Source organism: Salminus brasiliensis, chromosome 17 (genome assembly GCF_030463535.1).
Source record: "Salminus brasiliensis chromosome 17, fSalBra1.hap2, whole genome shotgun sequence".
In the NCBI taxonomy this organism is placed as follows: Eukaryota; Metazoa; Chordata; class Actinopteri; order Characiformes; family Bryconidae; genus Salminus; species Salminus brasiliensis.
In genome coordinates, this window is record NC_132894.1 from 2,688,220 (window position 1) to 2,703,524 (window position 15,305).

At 44.2% G+C, this 15,305-nt stretch overlaps 1 protein-coding gene across 1 annotated transcript in view; it reads left to right on the top strand.

Moving 5' to 3' along the window:
- LOC140538041 (disintegrin and metalloproteinase domain-containing protein 10) overlaps positions 1-15,305 on the top strand; it is a 41,159-nt gene that overhangs the window by 19,645 nt on the left and 6,209 nt on the right. Inside the window, exons 9-11 of the mRNA XM_072660437.1 lie at positions 9,126-9,289; positions 13,062-13,233; positions 14,382-14,526. Of these exons, the coding sequence (XP_072516538.1) occupies positions 9,126-9,289; positions 13,062-13,233; positions 14,382-14,526 (481 nt within the window). The remainder of the gene's footprint in view (positions 1-9,125; positions 9,290-13,061; positions 13,234-14,381; positions 14,527-15,305) is intronic.

Consider the following 15,305-nt stretch of genomic DNA (forward strand, 5'->3'; position numbering starts at 1 on the left):
GTTGATCTGAGGGAAACTCTAAATAATACTAGACTCCATGAGAGAGGAGAACTTTGGAGATGTTCTAATGATGAACACAGTGATGGAGAACCACCACCACCACTTTCTGTAGGAGTGTTATTATTAGTGTATCTGAGGAGATAAACACTTACGGCCCAGATTAGCAGCTTTTACTTCTAAGTTTTTGCAGGAGCCAAAACCTTCTGGACTGTGCTGTCTATTATAATTCTATCATTATATTAGTCACCATTAAGGCCTTAAATTCCACTGCTTTGGTCCATTAAGAACCGCACTAGACTCAAAGCTGCATTTGCTACATTGCCTTAATGTCACAGAGATCTCACACTGATGGTGACAAAGCCCACTGTGTTTTGGTGGTGGTCCTTTGGTGGGAGGTGTGGTGATCACATTGTCAGCAGAGTCTGCTTTGGTTGGCTGAGAAGGGAGGCGTGAGTCGGCCAAAATAGTGTCATGTGACGAGAGAGGCATGCAGCCTGATCCTTTACCCAGCCCCCACCCCCCCCCACCCCCCACCCCCCGTGGCCTTAGCCACCAGGAATAAGGAATGACCGCATTCCTCACCATGGATTACTCACCATGGTAAAAGACTCACATGTGGAGATTTCGTTTCACTCAACACCGCCCCCACCACACACACACAACACACACACACACACACCCAAACACTTGGTCCACATTAGCAGCAGATCCTTTAAGTCCTGTAAATTGTGAGGTGGGACCTCCAATAGCATCAGTGACCCTGTCACTGACCGCTGCATACCGGGAACACCTCACATGACCTGTCGGATGTTTTGGAGATGTTCTGACCGAGCCTGACCCAATCGGATGGGTTCTTGTCAAAGTGTCTCATATTCTTACGCTTGACCATTTTTTTTAATCCACCCCTTGACAGGAAATTGACCATCAATGTTATTCACTTCACCTTATATGCACATCGGACCCTTAGAGTGCAAAGGGTTAATGAGCTCGTTTACTTCCAGTGACCTTCTGATGACTTTCCAGACTGGTTGAATGACCAAGCATGTGATCATGTCCTCAAGAGCCGTAAACAAACCAGAGCTGTGAAAGAGAGAGGAGAGTTTAGCGAAATGCTAAGTTGTCGTGTGCGCTACTGGACCGTAAACCCAGAGACTGATCTCATGTGCAATGTAGCTCTTGACCATAACAATAGACCCTCACTCAGTGAGCTCTGTTAGGGGGGTTGTTTATCCCTTGCTTTCAAAGGCGCCGCTAGCTGGGCTAGAGCAGGGGGCTTGGTAGGGGGGCTTAGTGGGAATTCTTGGCACTCACGCTAACTGGCTAAGTGGTGTGAAAAGCAAAAGTAGCTAATTGTGAAGAAGCGGATGTTTTTGTAGTAGGGTTTTTTTCACTGTGTTTACTGTGTTTTTTAAGCTAGTGCAGCTTAACTGGTTCCCACTTCCTGCTAGATTGTTGCTACATAGTTTCTAAAGTATTCCAGGTGGTTTGTATGATGTTGCTAGCTGGTTGCTATGGCATCCCAGGCAGTTACTAGGGTGTTGCTAGGTGGTTGCTATGGCATCCCAGGCATTTTCTTGGGTGTTGTTAGGTGGTTGCTATGATGGTGCTAGCTGGTTGCTTTGGTATCCCAGGTAGTTGCTGTAATGTGGGTAAATGCTTCCTTTATGGTAATCGTTAATGTAGTATTCCAGGTGGTTTGTATGATGTTGCTAGCTGATTGCTATGGCATCCCAGGCATTACTAGGGTGTTGCTAGGTAGTTGCTATGATATTGCTAGCTGGTTGCTATGGTATCTTTATGGGAGCTATACCGTTACCGTTGCAGGGTGATTGCAATAATATTAGGCAGTTGATAAGGTGTTGTTTAGTGGTTGCTAGGGGGTTGGAATATTATTCCATGTGGTTTGTATGGTGTTGCTAGCTGGTTGTTATTGTATCCCAGGTGGTTGCCATAGTGTTGCTAGGCAGTTGCTATGGTATCCCAGGTAATAGCTGTCATGTTGCTAAATGCTTGCTTTATGGTTGCTACACTGTTGCCAGGCGATTGCAATGGTATCCCAGGCGGTAACCTGGTGTTGCTAGGCGGTTGCTGTGGCATCCCAGGTAGTTGCTATAGTGTTGCTAAGTGCTTGCTTTATGTGTGCTACACTGTTGCAAGGCGATTGTAAAGGTATTTAATGCAGTTGCTATAGTGTTGTTTAGTGGTTGCTAGGGTGTTGGGATGTCATGCTGTTGCTACGTGGTTACTGTGGTATTCCAGATGGTTTGTATGCTATTGCAAGGAGGTTGCTATGATGTTGCTAGCTGGTTACACTGTTGCACGGTGATTGTAATTATATTTTTTAGGCAGTTGTTATAGTGTTGATTAGTGGTTGCCAGGGTGTTGCCAGGTGGATATTAAGCAGTGTGGTTGGGTGGGTGTTACTAGTGAAGGGTGCCAAAACTTCTGCACCCATTCATTCCTATGGGAAAGATCCCTTGCTAAGCAAAAACCATGCATCTGATCAAAAAGCTGTAGCCATTACAAGCCTGACTCACACAATCGGACCGAACAGTCTGCAGTCGGAGCGATGTTGATGTCCCGAAAAATGCGGGACGAGATACGCGAGAGCTCCTTTCTTTCCATTGGATTAGACTGAGCCACGTTCCCAATGTCCCCCATCTGTAACCTCCATCAGTTGTGTAATTACTGAGTCTGTTAGTCCCTTAGTCCATTGCTTTTTCCAGGATGTCCAAACATGGACATCACCACATAGCACAGCCAGGACTCAGGCTAAAATCCTAGGGCTAACGTTGACCTTTTCGCACTGGAGCTGCCAGGTGAGTATGCTGAAGGTGCTGTTTGCGTCAACATAGACCCAATAAAAATGTCATTGACCCATACAGGTGGACACTGGAGTCTTGAGGGTTTGCCAGCATGTCCTTAAGAGAATACACCAGCATTGTTTATGGTTTCCTTCCCCTCTCACAGTGCCAGTACCCTTGGAAAGTCCTTTAGCCCTAATGGCAGGGGTTCATTTGATTGTATTCTGACTCTTTTGGCATTGTTGTCTTGGCGCAAAAGCCATATTGAGTGCTATAATTAATAAGCAAAACAGCTCCATAGTAGCTCAGTTTAGCGTGGCACAGCTGGCAAGTCCCAGGCCTTCTTTATTTGGACAGGCTATGCTGTTAATACGCTGCCATTGAGCTTCAGCAGAGCCGTCATAATAGTATGACCCCTATAGCTCTTTACTGCCCCTGAGGACAGCTGTACTGAGCGCTGGGATGCTTCCTTAACTAGGCCCCTATAAGAGTGGCGTGTGCCAAAATTGGCTCTGTCAGAGGGCTCAGTGGAAAAAGAGCTGGATATAGTGGCGTGAAGAGAGGTGACCTAAGTGTGAGGGAACCAGACTAGTTAAGCCCTCATGAAGGCCATAATGCTGACCCATATGGGGGAAAATGTATAAATATATGATATGATAAATAGTTTTACTGCACAGGTGTGCAACATATTCATATTCATAATTATAATATAATAATTATGGTTTAGTATAACTTATATAATCATGGCAGTGATGGTCAGAGTAATGATGGTTGATGGTGGTGATATTAGTAGTGGCAGATTAGTAGATATTAACATGGTCATTAGGCAGGTAGCAGTGGCAGGAGGGTGTGCAGCTGGTCTGGCACAGGGGGTGGTGGGGTCTGGTGGTCGGACTGGAGGGTGGCAGCTGGTCTGACGCAGGTAAAGGGGACCCCAGTGGTCAGTATTCTAACAGTAACTGTGTTTTTGGGTGTAAATAGTGGAATATTAGTTCCAATGAAATGCATTTATTGAGAATTACGTTGTTATTTGATGTATAAACAGTAGATATGTGACTTTGTGATGAGGCTGTGGTGAAAAAAAACAATTTACCACCCTGTTATTTCTGCTTAGAATGTTCTTCTCCAGACTGACTTACAAAAGAGCTTCCCTGTTTACTCAAGAAGAACCTCAGCTAGTTTAAATAGACTAAGATTAAAGCTCCTCTAATCTTAGACTCTACTGAACACAAGTCAATATGGAGACCATAGTACTCTACTATCCGCCCAATAGGAGGGTCTTCAGTCTGGGTTTGAGGCCAGTGAGTGTTGGACTCTGCTGTTCGGACTCCCAGGGGAAGTTCGTCCCACCACTTTGGTGCAGGACAGAAAAAAGTCTGGACGCTCGTCTTCCGTGGATCTTAAAGGATGGAGGGTCAAGCCGAGCTGTACTTGAAGCTGGAAGGGCTCTTGGTGCAGATCGGCTTTTGACCATCGCCATCAAGTATGTGGGTCTTGTGGAAAAAATGCTATGCTGGTTTACGTCACTGTGGTGGGCCGTGGCAAGCAGCAAGCTGTCCCTGTTTCCTGATTGTTGACACAGTTCCTTTAGCTTTCGCACTTTTTGATGTGGCCTTGGCTACGCTGTTCCTCAGGCCAGTATGATTGCCTTTCCTGACCGGCTATTGCTAGCAACCAACTAGCAATTAGCAAATAGCTAGCAATTAGCTAGCTTCATCGTTTTCCCCACATTGCATGAATCCACTACGATCTGTGCTTCACCTACTTGGCTAGGGTTAGCTTTTAGCCTTTTTAGCCTCAGTTCAAGAGTTTATAACTCCGTTTATAGTCCATTTTTGCTCCGGTCATGATGCCGTTATGAAGTCTGGACTGATGCCATACAGTACAGTAGCCAATGCTACAGACGCTCCCCAGTTTGTGCTCCTTACATTGCCTTCCTCTGTCATGGGATTGTGTAAATGTGTGGGGGTTGTGATTGCGTAAGGAAAAAAATTGCCCCTCTCATTCATCTGCGTTCTGGCTCAGTGGAGTGGACGCAAGAAATGGGACGCACTCATGGGACACTGGCCAATGGACTTGGGAACATTGGACCTTCTAGGAAAAGTAATAGCACAGTAGTGCATTTACATGCTGCCCAGCTGTCTGATCAGGCAAGTGTTACAAAGTCACATGACTGCAGGAAAGGCCTATAGGGGACAGCTGGGTTATCAGCCATAACATTAAAACCACAGCCAGGTAAAGTCAATGACATCTGTATCATTTCTGGTTCCAGTGGCTCAAGTCAACAGGCGAGGGAGGTGTTGAAGGTGCTAAGATACTTTGACAAGAACCAAACTGTGATGTTCTAGACGACTGGGTCAGAACATCTCCAGAACATCAGGCAGGTCTTGTGGGTGTTCTCTGTATGGAATTGTCAGTACCTACCAAAAGTGCTCCAAGAAAGGACAGGCTCATTGATGTGGTCCGTGGAGGCCCCATCTCACAACTTCTAGGCCTTAAAGGATCTGCTGATAACATCTTGGTGCTAGATACCACAGGACACCTTCAGAGGTCTTGTGGAGTCCATGCCTTGATGGGCCAAAGAGCTGCTTTGCTGGCAGCAGGTGGTTTTAATGTTATTTTCATGTAATGCTGATTTATTGTCTGAAGCTGCAGTAATTTTAATAATGCATGACCTTCTCATGCAGATCTAAAGCTTCCTTTATGGGAAAACATGGTTCTCTTTAAGCTTGGTGATGCTAAATCTAGAAATTGTCCCAGCTTGACTCATTCCCTCCCATTTTGGCAAAGAGTCCGGTTGCTGGATCCTGTTTCCTAAAAGCATGATTGCAGCACAAAGTCCAAGTTGTGATGGAAAGCATGATGTTTTTGGGAAGCAAAACTTTGCTTTGCAGTACATTTTGGTGTATGGCCCACATCTCCAAACCCAGGCAGCAGGACCCCTCCTGAGTGAGTACATGGTCCTAGACAGCAAAACAAATAGTGGTACAACTGACCTAGATAGTGTTCCTCTACTTGTAGCCTCCATATGCACCTGTCCACCTGTCACTCAAAATGCAAAATGCTCTATGCAGTGAACGTAGATCTATACTGATGAGGGTGAAAGTGAATATGCTGCTGGAATTCTGCCAGAACAATGAATCTACTGATATGCAGCCCAACTGCACCTGCTCACGTTGAGCTACAGCCTCTGAGTGTCCTGGGGAGTTTCGTCTGGAGTTACAGCTACAATTTTGTTCACTAATGATAATAAAGGAGCCGTTTGGACCAAAAATGGTTGTTTGGAGTGGTAGAAGTGGTGCCGTAGAAGAAGCTTCCAGAAGAACCATTTATTAGGGTTAGGTTCCTCTATGAGGAGGATCTTTATTGTGTGTCTCTGGGTTTATAACAGAGTTCCTCAAGGGTTCTTTTGTAAAAGCCAAGGATTCCAGATATCAGCCATTAACGTTTGGTTTCAAGTGACTGAAAAAGGTTCTTGGCCTGGGTCAAGGGTTATTTGGACTGTTGGAATTGAGCAAATTGGCTTTTTATAGATGGTTCTGTGCAGAAGCTTGGTTCTATATAGCATCAAATAGGGTTCCACTATCATTACATCAAAAAATAGATCATAAATGAATAGAACTTATGCTTTGTGTACTTCCACTGATACATCTGCTCTTTTAACATTAAATTAGCAAAATGGAACAATATAGGTTCTTTAAAGTGATTTTGATAAAGATATTAAGAACCAAAAAGCTTCCCAGAACCTGTTGACCAGGCCAACAACCACCTGCCCCAGTACACTGTTGCTGTGCCCCATTAAAATCACAGCATCAAAATCCAAAAGTCCATTTTATCCTGAATAGCTGAGCAGAACTACAGGACAGGCCTCTTAAATTCACTAGCTACAGACACTACATTTCCCATAATGCCCCAGCGTCTTTCCCAAAGCTTGAGCAGCTGACGCTGTCAGTCAGAGCCAGTCTATGTAGTGTTTTTGAGTGGATTAATGTGGATTAAAGTTAATGATAGCTCATAGCTCTGCGTTTAATTAAGAGCAACAATACAGAATAGATGGTATTCGCTAATTAGGCTAGCATTACAGTTATATACAGTTATATATTACATAGCATTATAGCATAGCAGGCTTTTTGCTAGTTATAAACAGAGAGCATAGATTACACAAGCTTGTAAAATGAGCTTTGTGATGGAGCCAACATAAATATTCACAAAAATATTCCTGCAGTTGAAGTCGTCTCTTCAGGTCCTCCTCAGTCAGATTTTTGGCCTCCTTGACTCATTAAAGGGCTGGTATCTCTGAGAAAGCCTAATTTCTGTGTTTGTAAACATTGCCTGATGGTGAAGTTTCCGTGTTTCAGAGTGTTTTCAGTACATTTACTTATACACTAAATGGACAAAAGTATTGGGACACCTGCTCGTTCACTGTTTCTACTGAAATCAAAGGTATTAAAAAGAGTTTCTCCTGGTTTTGTTGGAGTAACTGTCTCTACTGTCCAACGAAGAAGGCTTTCTACTGGATTTTTGAGGAGCATTGCTGTGGGAATTTGATTGCATATAGCAGCAAGAATGTTAGTAAAGTCAGGATCAGTCTTTATAATAAATTATTATTATTATTATTATTATTATTATTAGTAGTAGTAGTAGTAGTAGTATCATTATTATTATAAACTAGAAATATTATTAGGCAAGCGGGGGTGTCTGTGTCCCAGTACAACCAGCAGTACCGAAACGCCCACGGTTGTCATTGATTTATGAAAAACGACTAATTGCCTTTACTAAGAACTCTATTTTAGGTGTAAAAGAACCAATGTCCTTTCAAATGTGAGCGTGTGAAGAACCTTTTTAACATTGAAGAACTGTCCACATACTTTTGTACAAGTCTCTAAGCCAAAACCCATTAAGAAACCCATTATTATATAGCTTTTCTTTTCAAACCATCAAGTCCCATAATGTTTCTAGCTCCCTGACATGACTAAAATCCATGACTGTGAGTGTCAGCAGGTCCATGTCATGATGTTGAGTATAAGCATAACTTATATTGGTTCTGTAATGCTTGGCTCGTCCTTCCTGACCCACTCAGACAAATCCAGCATCAGCAGGATCAGTGGTAGTCTTGCCTTATCACCAGACCCTAGGTCTCCTAAATGAGAGTGTCTATGCCAAACCAATCACAGGAATATCTGGAAGCAGTTTCATGACCGACCACCCCCCCCAAACCACCCCTGGGGAGGGATGACATCATCGCGTGGTGCTGTGTGAAGAAACCCATCTGTTTATGATCAGCAGTGTGTCGAGGGCTGGCTTTATATAAGACTGGAGAGCTCATAGAGAGGAGAAAGCAGCTCTTCTGGACGCTCTCGGACTTCTGGACCAGCTTCTCAGAGAGGCCCACACGCCCAGCTGAGAGCACACATACACACACATACACACACATACACACACATACACACACATATGCTGTATAAGCCAGTTAGAGAGACATTCAGGTCCTTCTACAGCTGCACTATCAGTCAGATTTGTGGCCTCCTCGACTCATTAAAGGGCTGGTATCTCTGAGAAAGCCTAATTTCTGTGTTTGTAAACATTACCTGATGGCAAAATTACAGTGTTTCAGAGTGTTTTGAGTACATTTACTTATACACTATATTGACAAAAGTATTGGGACACTTGCTTGTTCACTGTTTCTACTGAAATCAAGGATATTAAAAAGAGTTGATCCTACTTTTGTTAGAGTGGACTGTCTCTACTGTCCAGAGAAGGCTTTCTACTACAGTTTTGAGGAGCATTGCTGTGAGAATTTGATTGCATATAGCAGCAAGAATGTTAGTGAAGTCAGGGTGTTGGATCACCAGCCCACCTCATCATCCCCAACTCCCCAACTCATCCAATTCAAAAGTACTGGATGGAGCTCCACCATCCAGCTTTATACCCCTCTATAAGCCCATGTCTGGCATTAGGCAGCATGGTGCCAATAGGTTCATAATGTTTATTTGCTCCGGAGAGTCCTAATCTATTGGCAGTACCTCTCTACAGCGATTAAACAAGCTGTGATGATGCATTTATCATTAGAAGGGGTGTCCACACATTTTTGGACATTAAGTGTAGCAGTCTTAAAGGGACAGTAACAAAAAAGTCTGTTCAATTCTTAGGGTTAAAGAGAGATATTATAAATTAGCATCAGTGGAGAACTCAGTCAGTCAATCAATCAATCAATCAATCAATAAATCAATCAATAGATAAATAAATACAGGATACAGACTCTGTCTGCCAGCATATCCACCTTTCTTATGACCTTCCTCAACCTTGTCTTCCCTTCCTTAGATGACTGGGGAGGGATCTGCTCCAACAACCTGCGTCTAAAAGACGGACGTATGTCCAGCCTGAACACCGGTCTGATCACCCTGAAGAACTATGGCCACTACCTGCCGCCCAAATTCGTCCAGCTGACCTTTGCTCACGAACTTGGCCACAGCTTGGGTGCACCCGTGAGTCCTTCATCTGCTCACACCATCAAACCAGAGGAGGAACAGAACTTTAGGGTTCCTTAGACCATGGTTAGACCACTCCGACTGCTAGTTTACACCCATTCAGTCGGTCAGGTGGATCTTGTGTGACCTGATGACCACACACCCTTAAAAGAAGTACATCAAGGGTTCCTAAAGCTAAGCTAGCATGGGAGGCCTTATGGCAGTGCAGCATTTGCATAATAAGTGTCTTTTTTATTTATTTATTTTATTTACACCTGGATCTGACTGAATGAACAGCTGTGAGCTTTCCCCTAACTGCTTCCATTGCTTCTACTGGATCTCCAGCAGTGGCGTCCACATGCTGTCCACACTTTCTCATCTGCAGATTCTTTCACGGCGGCCTTCGACAGGTCTGCTCTGGTCCTGCCGCCTCAGTCCGAATATAAATTCAGCCACGCTTGGCGGTAGTTGGACGACACACATAACTCATTGTTTCCAGTCTTAGTTTGGAGGCGGTGGAGAGGATCAGAGGATTCACTTCACCTGTGATTTATGAGGTAGACTTGGTCCACAGCCCAGATCCCTCATGAGCGTGATACTGAGGCTTCTGTCGACCGTCTTCACTGAGTAACTCTGCTCTGCGCTGAGTGATAATACACAGCAGACCGAAAGGCCTTACTGCAGTGCTTTGCAGATAAGATACGGTGAATCTAGAACATGTTGACAATGTAGAACCACTTATTTTGTGCAATAATTCAAAGTAAAAATCTAATGTACAGTTTTCAGTTTACTCCAAGACATAGTCGGCCAGTCGGTCAAGTCTATTTGAGATTACATGGAAATGTACTAACCTGGTGGCTAAAGTTAGCCTTGTACCTTCTGTACATTAGTAGTAGCCATTCTATCCAGCACTGGAAGGGAAATCGCTTAACAAAAATGATTAACAAAATTAGAGATATAGGGACGTGCTGCTCTGCCTGTGTGAGGCTACATTGAGCTACTAGTGAGCAGTAAGGGGTGATATAATATGAATAATAATAAAATATATATTGGACAGCTGAAATCAAAATTGACCTTAAAATCGAAAGAATTTACAATAAAATGTGCATTTAAACACGATGGAAACACACCTGAATATGAAGACACACCTAGTTTGGTCTTCTGGTTTTGTAGATACATATACATTCCATCCCACATTCTATCAATGTTTCTTTTATTTTCATCTTCTTATTGTTTTTATTTAGATTCTTTTACCCATTTTACCCAGTTTCCCAGCCTGTATGCCTTCTCCCCCTATCGCATGCAATGCTCGCGACACTAGTGAGGGCGAAGAACCCCTCTGAACCTGAGTTATAAAGCCTAGAATACCAGCAGTGCAGGAATCGGGTTCCGTGAATGGATCGGTTTTGTGATCCGGCTGAATTATCCAGCTATTTTGTTAGTATCGGGTATGCATCCCTAAATACAATGAAAGTTTAGCATATTCTGAATAAGGGGAACTCTGGAGCTGGGGATAGTCTGAAGGTAGTCTGGAGGTAGTCTGGGGATAGTCTGAAGGTAGTGTGGGGATAGTCTGGAATTAGTCTGGAGGTAGCCTGGAGGTAGTCTGGGGTCAGTCTGAAGGTAGTGTGGGGATAGTCTGGAATTAGTCTGGAGGTAGCCTGGAGGTAGTCTGGGGATAGTCTAGAGGTAGTCTGGGGATAGTCTGGAGGTAGTCTGGTGGTAGTCTGGGGATAGTCTGGAGGTAGTCTGGGGATACATTTACATTTACATTTACGGTATTTAGCAGACGCTCTTATCCAGAGCGACTTACAAAGTGCTTTGCTATTTACTCAAGAAAAACCTCAGCTAGTTAGAATAGACTAATAATTCAAAAGATACCTCCAAGCTTTAGACATTACTAAACACAAGACAATAAGGTGACCATAGAACTCTATTCGTCCAAGTGTTCTCGGAAGAGGTGGGTCTTCAGTCTGTGTTTAAAGACAGCGAGCAACTCGGCCGTTCGGACACCCAGGGGAAGCTCGTTCCACAACTTTGGTGCAGGACAGAAAAGAGCCTGGACGCTTGTCTTCCGTGGATTTTGAGGGATGGCGGGTCGAGCCGAGCTGTACTTGAAGCTCGAAGGGCTATTGGTGTGGATCGGCTTTTGACCATTGCCATCAGGTACGGAGGGGCTGGTCCGTTCTTGGCTTTGTAGGCCAGCGTCAGGGTTTTGAATCTGATGCGGGCAGCAGCTACAGGAAGCCAGTGGAGAGAACGCAGCAGTGGAGTGACATGGCTAAATTTTGGGACACTGAAGACGACCCGTGCCGCTGCATTCTGGATGAGCTGCAGGGGCCTGATGGTGCGCAGAGGGAGACCAGCCAGAAGAGAGCTGCAGTAGTCAAGTCTGGAAGTGACGAGAGACTGAACAAGCACCTGGGTGGCCTCTCTAGAGAGGAAGGGTCGAATTCTCCAGATGTTGTACAGAAGAAATCTGCAGGACCGAGTTACGTTTGCAACATGACTTGAGAACGATAACTGATCATCCATCACTACACCAAGGCTTCCAGCTTCTGTAGTGAGTTCCAGTGAGTTCTCAAAGGTGATGGCAAGATCGTTTTTTGGTCCAGCAGTTCCCGGGATGTACAGCAGCTCCGTCTTGCTTGGGTTGAGTTTGAGGTGGTGAGCCGCCATCCAAGAAGAGACGTCGGCGAGGCATGCTGAGATGCGGGCAGAAACCTGTGTGTCAGACGGTGGGAAAGAGAGCATGAGCTGAGTGTCATCGGCGTAACAGTGGTAAGAGAATCCATGGGAGGATATCACTTTACCAAGAGAGCTGGTGTAGAGTGAGAAAAGAAGAGGACCAAGAACTGAGCCTTGTGGAACGCCAGTGGAGAGACTACAAGGAGCGGACGTGTCGCCCTGCCATGTTACCTGGTATGAGCGTCCGGCCTGCGTTAACAAACTGCAGACGTAATTAAGCTAATTGGGGAAATACGGTTGGAGCTTGTCTACGTTGCTGCTGATTTTAATAGTAACCTGCAGTTCCATAGGCATTCCTGCCTAAAAGTCTTTTGATTTTTTCTTTATTTTTACACTTTGCATAAGACTGTAGGTACCGTTACCGACTGTAGCCCAATTCATAGCCCTTCCTCAATTAAAGTGAAAAACACCATAATGTGCAGGGTGAAGAGGTTCCCTAGGACCAGGCTTGAGAATCTGTAGGCTGATGGGTAGCAGATGTAAACTGTGCATTGACAGATGGACCTCTTTCTCTCTAACTGTACACCAGTAGGGTATGGAGTTTCCAATAAAATGGCCAAGAGTTCTCCATCTCTGTAGCTACCTCCTCAGTTACGTTTGGCTAACTCTGGAGCTATGGAGAGCCAGCTCAGCTTCTGGTAAAGTTGTTTTCGTCCGGCCTGCGTTAACAAACTGCAGACGTAATTAAGCTAATTGAAGAAAGAAGGTTGGAGCTTGTCTACGTTGCTTCTGATTTTAATAGTAATCTGCAATTCCGAAGGCCTTCCTTCATTGTATTGAAGTTACAAACCCAAAGATCAGACAGAAGACGTGAAGAAGTGTAGGCTCCAGTCTGTTACCCGCAACAGTCGTAAAGCTGCCTTTTTCACAAGTAGAACTATCAGGCCTGAGATCAGACGGCTCATGCCATTCCACCGGCATAAGAAATGTGTAGGATTAGTGCATCCTGAACCCCTGACCCTAAAGACTGCTTTTGAAGTCGAGCTCAACTTACTCACCCATCGCTGCTCTCTGTTTTGTGTTTTGTGTTTGCGTGTGTTAGCATGATGAGGGTTCAGACTGTGGGGGCCTGGAAATCACTGAAGGGAAAGGGAGGTTCCTGATGTTCCCACATGCCACTGACAAGATCCTGGAGAACAGCGATCGGTTGTCGCCCTGCAGTCTCCGCCACATTAGCCGCCTGCTACAGCTCAAGAAGGACAAATGCTTTGTGGGTAAGACTCTGAGACTGTAGTGATGGGCATTTCTGGCATAATCGAACACACCTGTTAACCGTATTTACCAGGTCAGAGGTGTGCAGAGTTGCTCAAACCAGTAAGTAGTAGGTATGTGAGTTGAACAAGCCTATTACCACCCTGTTATGTTATCTTTATTTACAGGGGGTTCGAACAACTGCTCAGAATTTTAGCTGGAACCTGCATATTATAGCATGGTTTTAACATTGTAACCATAAAAAACACTGTAATTATAGCGCTGCTATCCTCTCATCGCGTCCTCTCAGCGCAATGTGCTGTTAGCAACCTCTAGAGATGGTAGCTGGTTAGCTTTTAGCCTTGCCTTCACTTGATTCCCCAGCTTTGTCTTGGATTTGTCTTGGAGTTTTACTAGTAAAAAAAAATGCCAGTGCTTTCTCTGCTGATGTGAATTTAGCTCCAGTTTGGGTAATCTGAGGGAGGCCAGCAGTAGCATGAGCATGGCTAGTGCGAATTTTAGCTTAGTGCAGGCCCCCATTTGCCTCTGCAGCCTGGTTCCTGTAGCAACTAGCAGAGTCTGGAGGTGATGACCTGCTCTCCAGTATCAACACCACCATATTCTCCTAAAGTCGTCGTCGTGTTACTATGTCGCTATTTCGGCTCTTGTCACTGACTAGGGCTTTCACCAGTGGGCGGGGTTTATGTTAATTCTTGAGGTGTAAATGTAATGAGTCGAGACTGTGATGTAACAGTTTTAGGGCTTTGAAATTGGCCTGTTTTACAGCTCTGTTTTGGTTCAGCTGAATTTTCTTTTGAAGGAGGAACAGCAGAGTTTGAGGGTCATGGTTTGTCATGTCCGTGTACTGAAGTGTTTTAGGCTCTCATCCCGTCATTTTGGGAAGCATTTGGCTTAAAAAGCCTCTAAATAGAAGGTGTGAGCTACAGGAAAGCGGCCCAGAAGCTAAACCAACACACACACACACATAAAAAAGGCAATTATTTAAGTCAAATTTAACAAGACTAAGACTAATCTAACTAGTTACCAACTCAGCCTTCCTGTGTTTTGTCTGTACATGTCCCGCTTTGTCTGGGGTGATTGTATTCCCATAAACAATTGTTTAAGTAAGAACAGGCCACATGAATGTGTTGTGCCTGTTGTGTCTTGTCAGTCAGCGATCAGCCCATCTGTGGAAACCAGATTTTGGAGGAAGGAGAGGAATGTGATGTGGGCCATAATGAAAGCGATCCATGCTGCTACAGTTCGAGGGGGCCAGCAGGCACTCGCTGTCGACTGAAGCCCAACAAGCAATGCAGGTCAGCCTCAGTGTGTGATAGTCTTCATCACACTCTGCCATGTCACTTTGTCATAGCACATCATTTGCATATCAGTTGCTAAGTAATAAGCTACAGGATTAAAAGCTAATTCATTAATTAATGTTAAACCTACTAAAATATTTATTAGTGAGATTTACTCTTGTCCACTTTATTAGAAACTCCAACTGGATTATTCCACTCACTGAGCCATTGCTTGGGGCCTGTTTAAAAGTTTGGGCACCCAAAATGTTGCAAAGGCTGAGATTTTTGCTAAACAGCAACTCAGGTATGAACTCAGTCAAGAGGGTGGTGCACTGTTCCACTGTGCAGCATTGCTTACACACTCATAACCTTAATGGAAACCTGACCTGTGACCTCATTACAAGACTCAGAGTTTGAAGTGTGCTACAGGACCTAGGATCTAGAGAAGTCATTGGACTGATGAAGTCAAAGTAGAACTTGATCTGACAGTAAAGATATTAATGAGAATGACATCCCGCCTTACTGATATTACTGATATGTCTCTCTGTGATATTTCGGATACTTTATGAGTAGCTCCTGTAGCTTAAAGAATTTTTGGTCCACTATGTACAATCTTATGCGATAGTTTGGAAAACCTGGTCAAATTACATTTATTTGATATAAAAAAATTTATTTAATGTTTAATATTTATAAAATATAATACATTTAGTTTTATATAACCCCTAACATGGCTTACTGACTAACATGGGGACATCTGACAAACTGGTGGGGCTATTCTTTGGTAACATAGGCTTTTT